At 36.1% G+C, this 12,597-nt stretch overlaps 1 protein-coding gene across 13 annotated transcripts in view; it reads left to right on the forward strand.

The window, feature by feature from the left end:
• Nucleotides 1-12,597, forward strand: part of ADGRB3 (adhesion G protein-coupled receptor B3) — a 452,569-nt gene that overhangs the window by 400,987 nt on the left and 38,985 nt on the right. For all 13 annotated transcript variants that reach the window (XM_048298456.1, XM_048298463.1, XM_048298464.1 and 10 more), the window contains 2 exons: nucleotides 7,848-7,998; nucleotides 8,563-8,632. In XM_048298456.1, the coding sequence (XP_048154413.1) occupies nucleotides 7,848-7,998; nucleotides 8,563-8,632 (221 nt within the window). The remainder of the gene's footprint in view (nucleotides 1-7,847; nucleotides 7,999-8,562; nucleotides 8,633-12,597) is intronic.

Consider the following 12,597-nt stretch of genomic DNA (forward strand, 5'->3'; position numbering starts at 1 on the left):
GTGCATTCATCGATATGAATGCAGTCTCTTCTGTTCACACTGCACCTTCAGTTCTGCTTCTATATTGCTGTTATCTGCAATGATGTACAAAAACATAACTAATTTTTCAATGGTGTTCAGAGACCAGGTTGATTTTGCTTGCCCATCAATTCAAAAAACAAATCTATATTTTATCCACAAATCTATATTTTATCCTTCTTTAAATAATAAATCTTTCAGACTTGGTAATGCAAAACCTCACAAAGCTATTTTTATAGAGCAATTTTTCGAGATAGCATCAATTTCAATTTAATTTTTTAATTCTCATTCCTCAATAGCTCAGTAATGAAGCAGTTGTTTTGAGAAAGCATACCAGTGATTTCCACTTTTTTACCTAAACTGAGCATTATCACTTCATTTTGTTTAAAAAAAAGAAAAAAGCCAAAAAAAAAACCCACCACCAAGAAAAAAAAGACAATTAGGAAACGGTCTTCTCTGGCACAGGGAAGCATCACTATTACAACACTGTGATAGCAATTTGAGACTAATTAGTCAGGAAGGAATTGAAAAACTTTTATATAAATTGATTTTATGCCTTAGAGTTTTAAAGGGCTTCTTATTTTCTTTTATATCTGCCTGTAAACCTCTTGTTCTGAGCTTCAAAAACTTCAAAACACATTTATTTGAGGTCACAGTTAAAATATTGTTATTTTGTCCTGACAGAGCTGATGTTTACCTTGTTTAAAGTGTTTAGCATCAAAGCCAATACAATAAATTCATGATGTGAAGTAGGCCAAATTCACTTACCAGAAAAAATGCTCATCCAATACTTTGTAAACATTTAAAGTACTTAAGATGAGAAGCGAGATCACAAGCCTCTGCTCATGCACCTTTCCTCCCTTATTCTATAGGTGTAACACCCAGTATAAAACCCACTTAAATTAATGGGAGTCTTTCCACTGACTTCTGAATTAATCCTATAAACAAATAGAGGATCCTATTCCTTCATTTCCTGCCTGCCCAGAAAAATTTACATCTTCACAGCACAAAGGCAGAAAGGGAAGAGATTCTGTTGCCAGGTTTTGTAATCGAAGAAATTAAATTGCCTCTGAGTAACCTGTTCTGTGATACTGCTTGTTCAGACCTCATTTGCTTAAATATAACCTGGCAATAACAATCCAAACCAGGAGGAGGACTAAAATGAGTATGAGTGTAAGGAAATTGTATGAGAACTGTATTCCACCTGGCTTTCAATTTTCTGTAGGCATGTCACCAAGAAAGCAATTCCAAGTTAAACAATAAAAACTTGAGCTTTGAACTGACAATCTCCAGAGAATGTGGTAAACAACATGGAATGAATTTTACTGTCTCATATATTAGTCATAGCTCAGCATAATATGAATTATCCAGCTGGACTTCTTGCCTCTATCCAGCCTAGTCACCAAAATGAGCCACAAATATTTCTATAGTCCCAAGGCAAATTAGCACAGCATGGCTTCCATACCATACACCTGAGCCCTCCAGGGCAGGAGGACACTGAGTGCACTTTGACTGTCAGGAAGGGTTCCTGGCCCAGGCCCTCTTTCAGTCTCTGTGTGGGCCTGGGCTGGGAGAACAATTTTTGGCTCAGGTCAAAACTGTGCCAAGGAATTCCCTAACAATTTATGCGCATGCCAATGCATAAAGGATACCTTTGCTGTTACTGGTGTAGACATTCTGCCACATGACAGAGTGAGGAAGGTTTGCACATGCAGCTAGCAATTTTAATGGATTCTTTTTCTTGCCAAAAGACAGGAGACTATCCCTTCACATCTAGTTGCTGGAATTATTTTGTACTATGTGTATTATAAGATCTGGAGAAGAATAGGGGCTAGCAGAGGAATTATTTTGAATACAACCCAGCAGTTCTCTATAGACATAACATGAGGGATGCCAAAGTACAACTATACTGTGAAAGATTTAAGTGCAGAGGTTGTTGATATGAGTGATAGAGGCAACAGCTATTAAGGGAGAACTTTGAAGAAAGGTAACTGCAAAGGGCAGAAGTTAAAAAGAAGGCTCCATATACTTCTAGTGGATCAGATATAAACAGCACTTCTCTTGCTGGGATCTGCACCTGGGAAAAAATGTGAGACATTCTGACTGGTCTTCATAAATAAATGTGAAAAGAGATTGTAAATGCTTTACTCATAGATGAGTAGTTTTTAGAAATACCTTTAAGGTAAATCTAGGTAAAAGAGGAGCAGAAACTGAATTTGTTAGTAAAGTATCTGAAGAGACTTTAGGTGAAAATAGTAAGACAGACATTAAAAGTATATATGGAAAGCACAAATGCAGAGAAAAAATACAATTCAAACCGTAAGTTTACTTCCAGATTTACTTATACTACTGCAGTAGGATCGCTGTGGTTATATGGTCAGATAAAAGGACAGATTCCAGAAGTGAAGAAAAACAAACCTTAAATCAAAGTAGCAGAACAAATTATATTGCACCCTGACACTCGGTGCATGAAATGGTCCCAAAGTTTAGCAAATGTTGTGATAATTTGCCTATGATACCAAAAAGAAAAGAAGAATAAAATTGGATACTAGAAAAAATTTGCTGTGAGATTGCTGTGCTGTTGATAAAGATGAGAGTGTAATTGTAAAATAAATCAAAGGAACTGTAGAAGGAGCTAGGTCATTTACAGCCAGCTTATATGCTATTTATCAGAACCTAGAAAGGCATCTTGCTTGTTGTGCGTAAACAAAATGATTGAGTAGAAGGACAGAAAATTGGGTGTCCTTAGTTATTACTCATTATCTTTTTGAGGCAGATCGCCTAACTACTCTAAGATTACTGCTGTTGCACTGAAAGTGGCTTGCTTTAAAAATCCAGGTAAAGTCTCCCAGTCACATTGTCTTGTACCACATATAGAATCCTTCAATATAATGATTAACTATGCATATCTCATCACACAAATGCACATGAAGTCAAATGATAATTATTCTGGGCTATCATGTGAGATATCAGAACAAAATGTAATGAAGTTAAACCATTTGAGTCTGCAACTACTAAGGACAATGGAAAAAACTTTTAGAAGATCCCTAAATTTTTCTCTGTGTTAATTAAAGAGTTTCATAGCTGTTGGTTGAAAACACAAATAACATTATTTTAGAACAATTATTTCCACTATATTGCTATTTTCAATATCAGTATCAGATTTCCTGAGTTCCTTGCTTGAGCAAGTGGTGTTAGCAGCACTGGAGTCTGCCAAAAGAAAGAAACATGGGATTTTTTAAATGGTATCATCAAAGCTTTATGGTCTCAGCAACATTAATGATCCTGGAAGAAAAACCTGAAAGATTTCAGCTATGATTTCTCAGGCATTTAAGATCCTAAGAGTTTCAAATATGTTTGCAACTGAAGAGGCAGCCTCCCTTGCCATATTTTTTTCTCATTGAAAATCTGTCTCTCTTCCAGAAAACCACTCCTGAAAAGAAAGTTCTTGCTTCTTTGCCCCACAGTCTCTGAATGTCCATCTATTTTAACGTCACTTTACTCTCTAAACCAGTATTTAATCTAGCATTCAATATTATCTGACCAATATACTGTCTCCCTATATTCTGACAGTCTGCTGTTCTTGAGGTAAAGATACTGTATTTCCCAAATCAGTTTTAAAATAAGTGATAATAAAGAAATAAAATTCAGAATATTAAGCAGTATTTTCTTTTGTGAATTTACATTTTTGATTTAAAGAAGAAAAAGACACTATTTGAGAGTTCATGGCTTAAGAATCCCCGAAAGACAATAAAATATACACATTTTGTCATAGGATTACTTTTCTGCTTTTTACTGTGTCCTTGGCATTATCTTTGCTTTGTTTGTTCTTTGTTTCATTTATTCATTATTGTGGTCTTTAAGTGCTGTTTGTGAACTCAGTGCATGATCAGAACATCATAAGAATAGCACCCATTTAATTTTTCTCCTTAGGTTTATCTCCTCAGAGATAAGTCAAGGGCAAGATTACAATCTCTAAGAAATTTTATTATTTAAATGGTTTTCTACTACCTCTCATTTCTACTTCATTAAATAATCTAAGTGGATTTTAGCCCTGTTCATTTTTCTATCACCAGTACAGATTTCATTTTTCATGTTCATTTTCAAATAGCTTTGATTCTTATACTGTTTATCAGGACTCACAAGTTTGTTGAAGGAAAAAGAACCTGTTTCGGGGCAAGAACACAAATCAGGTGTTCTTGCTTCTCTTTGCCTTTGTGTGGAAGACACTGCTATTAAAAAAAAAATCCACACATTATTCTGTTAAAAAAATACCATTGTTCTGTTAATAAAACCCAAAACACAACAGACAGCTGCTCAAAGAATACTGATAAATTCTTATTTTGAGGTTACATTTATGACCTACATTTACAGGTCATAAAAAATTATGCATTCTCTACTTTACTCATCATTATTACGTTAAAAATATGAATCACTAGAACACATAGCTTTGAATTTACATTTTTTTTTTACATTTCTAAGCTGTGCTTTGGTACACTCATATGAAGTAGGTGTCTTACAAGTATCAGAGAAGTAAATAATTTGATACCTGATGTGTGTTCTTGCTTTCAATAGTATATTGTTTATTAAAATGGGATGAGTGGTCTTACTTAGATATTCCAGGTAGCTAAACACCTGAGACTCAATTAAAGTTCATGAAACTATGCATTCTGAGGACAGAAGAACTCCCTTCCCCCACTCCCCACTTACAAGTACATATGGGGAGCCAAGAACAAGAGCAATGAGAGGAAGAAGAGGTTAGAGTAACAGTTAAATTAATTTCAGAAGCTTGAAGAAATAGTGAATAAATTAGGCTGTTAAAATTAATTTTGTTGCAGGTTGACAGGTGCTCAGCACAGGTAATTAATTCAGTGAGTTTTAATAAACTAGAATTAGAAGCAAATGCAAAGCATCTCCTAAAGCAATGGGGAAGATGTGTGCCACTATCTCTTGGTGCAGGCAGGCTGATATACTGTGGTTTTCTCTGAGTGATGGGCCACAAGGTTTGAGTGATGCTGCTGCATGTGCAGGAAGGTGAGGGGAGGTGGTGGTCCCTGGCCAAGGAAGAAGAGGAGAGGAAGGAGCAATTGGCAGTAGTCCATAACCTGGTGAGAAAGAAAAAATGCTGATATGTACTTTCTAAAATTAGACATATTCAATGGCCCGTTCAATAACAACCTTTGGTAAAAATGAATTTTTGTTTCTATGTGGAAACTGGCTTCCCAGATACAGTGCTTTCCCAGACAGAGCAGCATTGTTTCCCTATTTATTTATCGAAGTGAAAGAATAAGGAAGTACATAAAAGCCAGATTTCCAGTGGGGTATTGGACAACTGTGCTGAGCCCATGGCTGTGTCTGGGAGGGGGCAGTTTTGTTTGCCATGGCTCTCTTGCAGGGAGGGAGGCTGAGATCACTGCAAGCACTACCTGCACATGAATCTGTCATCACAATCCCACAGCGGTTGTTTGGCGATGTTTTGAGGCTGATTTGCATCTTTCTGATGGCATGTGATGCAAATACACTGTTATATCAGTGATACAGGCTTACTATTGTTGTTCATTAAAGACCCCTGTCTGCCACTCAGAAGTTAGATATAATCAGCAGTCATATATTCCAGCTAGAGCACAGATTGCTTCTCATAAAACTTGCTGCTGTTTTCTCATTTTGTGCTCAACACAATCATTAACATTTTCATCACAGTTCTCTCTTCCACAGTAGCTGTGTCCACATTTGTCTCAGATTATCATCTTCTCCTTTTTTTTCAGTATAGAGGATAAATTATGAATTAAATCCTACGTATGCACTCAAGTCAACCATAAGAGTTCGCAGTGTTTTCACCAAAAAGATCAGGATTTGTTTGTATTTGCATTATTTACAAGGGAAATTGTATATTCACCTTTTTTTTGTCAGAGTATGTTTTTATCTATGCAGTTCCTGCATAAAAAATTCTCTACTATTCCTCAAAAGTAATTTTGTTGTCAAATTCTTGCTCCAACAGAACTCTCTAGCTTTTGCAAGAACATTGATAGGAAAGCAAATTAAAATTGCATAGTAGGAATTCATAACGTATGAAGCAGCAGTTAAAGAAAGGACATTTGTGATTTTTCTATTGTACTTATTGTGTGTTTCATTGCAGAACTTTCATTTTAAGTAAGTGGGGTGGAGGGGTTTCATATACAGGAAATACTGCTACTAGTCAGGCTTTAACTGGATAGATTTTATGAATACATATACTTTAGCGACATCTAAACATAAGAATTAATGGCAAAGCCTAGGATGGAATAACTAGTGCATTTTCAAGATCTGCTGGTTTTTTCCAGTTTACATTATTGCTTTTTTTAAATTAACAGTTCTCTTGTATATAATTGTACAGAGCCCCTTTCCTCTGGATTTAAATAGACAATTTGACTCAGGATTTGAAGACAAAGTGTTTGTCACATCTGTAAATTCAAAGCAGGAAATCATTATGTTTTGACTCTTCAAGTGCATAAATTTTTGAAAGTTCAGAGGTTGATGTCAGCTAATACTAATATCAGCTGGTATCAGCTATCAGATATGTATTCCAGATAGCTATTGGAGTTAACCAGCGCAACTGATTACAGATAAGAATCTGGAAAAATTAACACCATGGAAAATTCAAACCAAAACATATTGGAAAGTTATTAAGAATGTAAAATGAACTAAAAAAGATGCATGGTGTAATATATGGGTATCATATATGTCATATCCTTCCTATCAGCCTTGAATCAATATATGCAATCACCTATGTATAAGTAGGAACATACATATTCTCTCCCTAAATAGTTTGCTCAGCTGGGATTTTAGTAAAAAATTTTACCTAGCCTTAATAAAAAGCTAAGTGTAAGGTAACCATTACATGTGTATGATGCATAAAGTAATATCTACATTTTTCATTTTTTCATGAATTTACATCATTGATGTTTGGGGTGTGAATTGTTTTTTCTTTTAATCTTAACATAATTTGACACTTTAGATTGTGCTAAGGATAAATTGTGCTAAGGATATTCTCAACATTACTGGTGTGGTTTTGGTTCTGCGGTGCTAGACAGACTGCATTTTATAGCCTGCTACTGGCATTTTAAGCAACAAAGTGGAGGGCAGATCATCATTTATGCCAGGAAGCTCATTTATGTAAGCTACAATGTGAAGTTTAATTAAGGGCTTCAGTGACAAAGGAAAGCCAACTGCATGTGCTCAAAATACTTTTCAGATGACAAATTACTGATACCCATAAAAACAATATCCAGGGTAATTGTTAAGGTTATGATACTTAAACCTGCCTAAAAATATCTAAGGCAGTGTATTCCAAGAGGTTAAAGTTCTATGAAATTTAAATAAAAAATCAAAAAATCAAATTTAGATTTGTAATCAGAGTCTTTCTTCATGGAGGGAAATAAAATTTAACTCGCAATTAGGAGCATTTGTATCCCCACATTTTCTCTGTTCAGCTCAGTGTGATTTTATAATCAGTAATTTTGTAACTGGTTTACCAGAATGGCTTTGCAATGATCCCTGGTCAAAGTAAATGTGTAGAGAAAAATCTGCTGGAATGATTTATTTTGTGTCTTTGTCCCTGCTCAGAACACTCAGTGTTTGGGAAAACAAGTCAAAACGTCTTCTGCTTAATCCCCATCAACATTTCTCTTTCTTTCTCTCGCTCTTTGTGGCCACCACATCATAAAGGGAGAAAAGGGAGAGTGGATGCTAAGGATAAAGGTCAAGATGATAGAATATGACAACTCTTTGAATTGAAAACAGAAATGAGTGTCCCTAAGTATTCAGCATGAGCTTCTCTTTGCTCCCTGCAGGGCATCTGCACCACAACCACCGCATTTTTACACTTCTTCTTCTTAGCTTCATTCTGTTGGGTTTTGACAGAAGCGTGGCAGTCATATATGGCTGTTACTGGAAAAATTAGGACACGGCTCATAAGGAAGCGTTTCTTGTGCCTTGGATGGGGTAAGTCAGTAAAACTAATTTCCTAAGAATCATTGGAATGAAACATTTAATGCAGTGGCAATGTCAAGAATATCATCATTTTCTTCAGTAAAACTGAAAGATAGTAGACAGCAATGTTACTAAAAGGAAAACTAGGTTAGAAGCCTTTCCACTGTATCTCAGGCTCAAGGTATGCTGATGTGTATCATAGCATTTGTTTATAAATATATTTTAACAAAATTTTAGAAGATTTTCAGCAAAGTAGTGTAATATCAAGAAATCAAAATAAAACAAGAAAAAAACACTCTCTGAATATTCATGAAACCTCTTTCTAGTTAAGACCTGTCAAATGTACCAGTAATTTAGCTACATCAAAGTGGTACACTGTGGGCAGAAAACAGTGTCCTCCTCCCTGCCAGTGCTTTAGAAAAACAAATCCTACAATAGCAATGTGCTTCATTAAATAATTCATTCCATGTAAAATTGTCCATTTTGCATTAGCTTGCCCTGTCATTTTTTTGTCCAGGCAGAACAACAATATTTTACTCAGCATCTGATGATTATTACTGTTTTGGTTTTTTTCAGGACTGCCAGCATTAGTGGTTGCAATATCAATAGGCTTTACCAAGACAAAAGGATATGGAACAGCTCACTAGTAAGTCAATCTGAAATGATAAATTATGTTTTTAATTACCAAGATTGTCATATCCATCAACTGCATAGCACACTCTAAAGGCTCTACAGGTATCCATTCACACTTGGAATTGCCCTAAGAGTCACTGAGTGATCCACAAAAGAACTTAGAGAAAACAGCATGCCAGTCTTGGAATGAGCTCAGCAAAGCACCAGGAATCCTAGATTTTGTTTGAGATTTTGAAATAGTAAACTTTTAAGGAACATTGATCATTAGATACACTTAGACACCTAACATTTATGTAGATTTACAAAAGAGAATTTTAAATGTTATGGGTAGCCTTTGCCAGCCTTTAAACATGTCCAAAACTGTACTGGCAAGAGTCTCTTTGGCACCCAGGTTTCTGCACACCAAGCAAGTACCTCAACTTTAATGCCCCTGAGCAGCTTGGAGCCAAAGCCCTTCAAACATCTCAAAACAGTTCTCCCATCCATCCTTTCTGTCTCCTGGACACCCTAATCCAGCCCATTTCCTGGGCTGTGCTGTATTTGAGAGACAGAAAGGAGGAAATCTGTGTGCTTCATTTAGTCTCAACTAATGCAGGTCCTGTTTAGCCACCTAGCTGGTTCCAGTGTGTATTTAGCACCTCGGAAAATTAACTCCTCAGAGAGGCTGCCCTTTGGTCTTCTGATGAAGAAGGAGCTGGGCCTTCCTTCTGCCAGTGGTGTGCTCCAACCACCATTATGTATGCAAGAGTGTGTTTTCTTTGGGCAGCCTGTTTGGAGCTCTCCTCACGTTGCCTAAGAAATTGAGTGTGCATCTGGACAGAAAGAGAGGAAATATGACTCTGTAGACTGGCAATGAGGGCATTCATCAGAGATGTGGATGAGTTAGGTCAAGTCCTTGCTTCAATGAATATTTAATTATTCTCCTTAGCATCATCACTGGGTGAGATCAGGATTCCCCTTCCCTTCCTTGTATGTCTCACCATCTTGGCACTTCAGCTCTGGGTGGGTAAGAATTCAAAACCAAATCTCCTTCTGAGTACTGGCTCCAACCACTAAGCTCTGTAGTTTTAAACTGTGACAATGTGCTTCTTGAGTTTTTTAATGAGGAATGTCTTATGTAACTGAAATGCTTAATTGCACTTAGAGCTGGCAAGTGCAACAGTGGTCTTAGCCCTCTTTTGAAGGTTATGTTGAGAACCAACTCTTCTGATTTTTTTTTTTTTAACTATGTACTCATCTTGCTGTCTTTTTTTATTATTTAGTCCTTGAACCACAACTGGAAAACTATTTAGGCTGTGAGAATTACAAATCACAAAATAACAATGTCCAGACCCCACTGGGGATGTAGCTCTGTCCCTTGCAGGATTAATCCCATTACATTTGCTCTACTGAATTCATTCATGTGTGAGGACTTGCTTTAGTTAACATTGCTTCCTGCTTCCTTCCTGGACTGAATGCATTTTTAAAAGAGGATATTCTGAAATATTCAGACAAAGCAACAAATCATTCATTAAGAGTAACCTGGAAAGTAAAAAAGAGCGGGTTTCTGTACATGTAACAGCTCTTCTCCCAGGATCCAAATCCAGCTGACATGGTACTGTGGGAGAAAAGAACAAATGAAGGCATACAAGGGACAAATAGAACCATAAGTCAGCTTTCTCATCTTTTTGGAAATACGTTTTGTTTGCATTTGACATCAGAATTACATAAGGAAAACAGTGAAGACAAGGAATGGAGATTTCCTCCTCCATCACCAGCTGATGTGCTGTCCCACTCCAGAAGGCAGCAAAGAATTGTATCTCATGACAACTGCTGGGCAGTGCAAAAGCAGAGCTCCTGTCCTGCTCCTCCCACCATAACTAAAGCACTTGTGTAAGGTTTTTAATTGCTTACACTATATTTTGCCTATTTGGCTGCAGTCAATTACACACATGCTGCTGTCAGAAACATGCCCTGTTGCAAACTATTCATGGTCTGTAAGATGCTCATTTTGAAAATGAAGCTTTTAAATGGAGAACATTAAAAGTGAAAATTAAGGAATTAATTCCAGTTCCATAATCCCACACATGAAGAGATTCATGGAAAGGGAGAAGGTCCAAGAATCTTTGCAGCACCTCTCAATTTTGTATGGTATATGTATGATGAGAGTGCTTGAATTGTTCACATTGGAGCTGTTTCTGTGATCATCAGTCTCTGATTTCTGTCTTTTTTCTGAGTCCAAATTATTAGATGGTTCAATTGCTGTATTTTTAAAACTACATAAGGAAAATATTTCACCCAGACACTTTTAGTGATAGAGATACAGAAGCTGAAGGGATTTCCTAAATCAGAGACAAGTTTTTAGATATTTCAGGTTATCTGGAAAAGATTAGAGTGTCTGAAAGCTTAATAGCTTTTTCCAGCCATTTCTATAATAAATATTGTTGCTATCTCTTTTTAGAAAATCAGAGCTATGAAAGCACCACTACTGAAACTTATAGTTAATAAACCTGTGTGAACTGCTCATGTTAACATAGAGTGCGGATAAGTTCTAGGAATTTATTGCATCAGCAAAAATTAAAACTCTGTCATAGTCACGATCTTGCCATGCTCTCTTAAGAGAAGGAACCAATCTCCTGGAGAGCATCAAAAAACTCACAAAATGTACAGGACACAGGAGCAAGTGTACAGATGCTTCATCACTCAGCAGAATTTTATGACCATGTAACATGGTCCCATAAAGCCACCAGTGGCTGCTCTTAACACTAATCAATTTATATGGTTTTCTGCTATGTGCACATCAGGGAGAAAGAAGACAGAACAAGAGAACAAAATAAAAACAACTATAAAGCACAGGGGAAAAAAAAGCTATCAGAACAAAGGAAGAGGAGAAGGAAAAAATAGTAAAAAATTGAAAAGAATTGCCTTTTGGTGTAGGAAGGCACCTGAAAATCTGTCTTCAGAAAGTCTTCAACAGAAGATTGAGGAAAAATGAATTTCAGTCATCAACTAGGAAATGTTGAGTACATTGCAATAAGATGTCACACATTGGTGAAAATCCAGATTGTTGAAAATTCAGGTTGTGTAAAAAAGAGGCTAAGTGTAAAAAAGGACAACCTCTACATTTTTTTCCCATCTCTGCCTCTAAATGGAAATCACTCTTTTGAACAGCCATTTACAACATGGAAATGGGAAGGAACAATTCTCCCTTGGTCTCAAAAAGTTTTGTGTTAGAAACTGATTTTTATTTTTTATTAAGAAAAAACCTGTCATTGACCCTTTTTTCAACACAGGCAACTGAAATTACTTTCAAACTACAATACATCAACTATTTTTATGAACTGATGCTTCTGTCTCCCAATAAACATGAAAAATTTAATTACAAGTCCTAATTACTCAGAGTGGTCATCTTCACTAAGTTTAAAAGTTCATACTGGTGAGGAAGTGCACTACGAATGCATTTCCCCCTCTCAGAAGTCTGTCTTCCCAGACTGACAATAATAACCTAGCTTTTGAAAAAATAGTAAGAAAAACTGCAGAAATTTTGAAAGCATTTTTCTTTGACATTGCAAAAATAAATTGAACATTAGTGTTGTATTTGATTTTTGAGGTAGGATGTAAAATAGCTTGGCATGTATTACCTTTTTAACGGTGAAGCAGATAGGAACTATTTGCATCCATTTATCATTCCAGAATTTAGAACACTGGTGCAGTTGGGTTCATGTGACAGTTTTCAGATGGCTTCACTGCAATGGAAAACGCTTTTATTCTTTGCAGTGAGAATACCAGCCCTAGCAGACCATTAATATTATGATGTGCTTGCATTTGTTTTACTTGGATTTTAAAAGTAAAAACCCAGTACTGGAAAATAAAGATATGTGTGATTCTGATGTGAATGTTTCTGCATGTGAAATCCAAGTAAATTATTTGAATGTATACACTTGAGTTTCCTTATATGTAGGTGTGATCATGCATTCAAATAAACATGCTGTTCTTTGA

Source organism: Corvus hawaiiensis, chromosome 3 (assembly GCF_020740725.1).
Source record: "Corvus hawaiiensis isolate bCorHaw1 chromosome 3, bCorHaw1.pri.cur, whole genome shotgun sequence".
Lineage (NCBI taxonomy): Eukaryota > Metazoa > Chordata > Aves > Passeriformes > Corvidae > Corvus > Corvus hawaiiensis.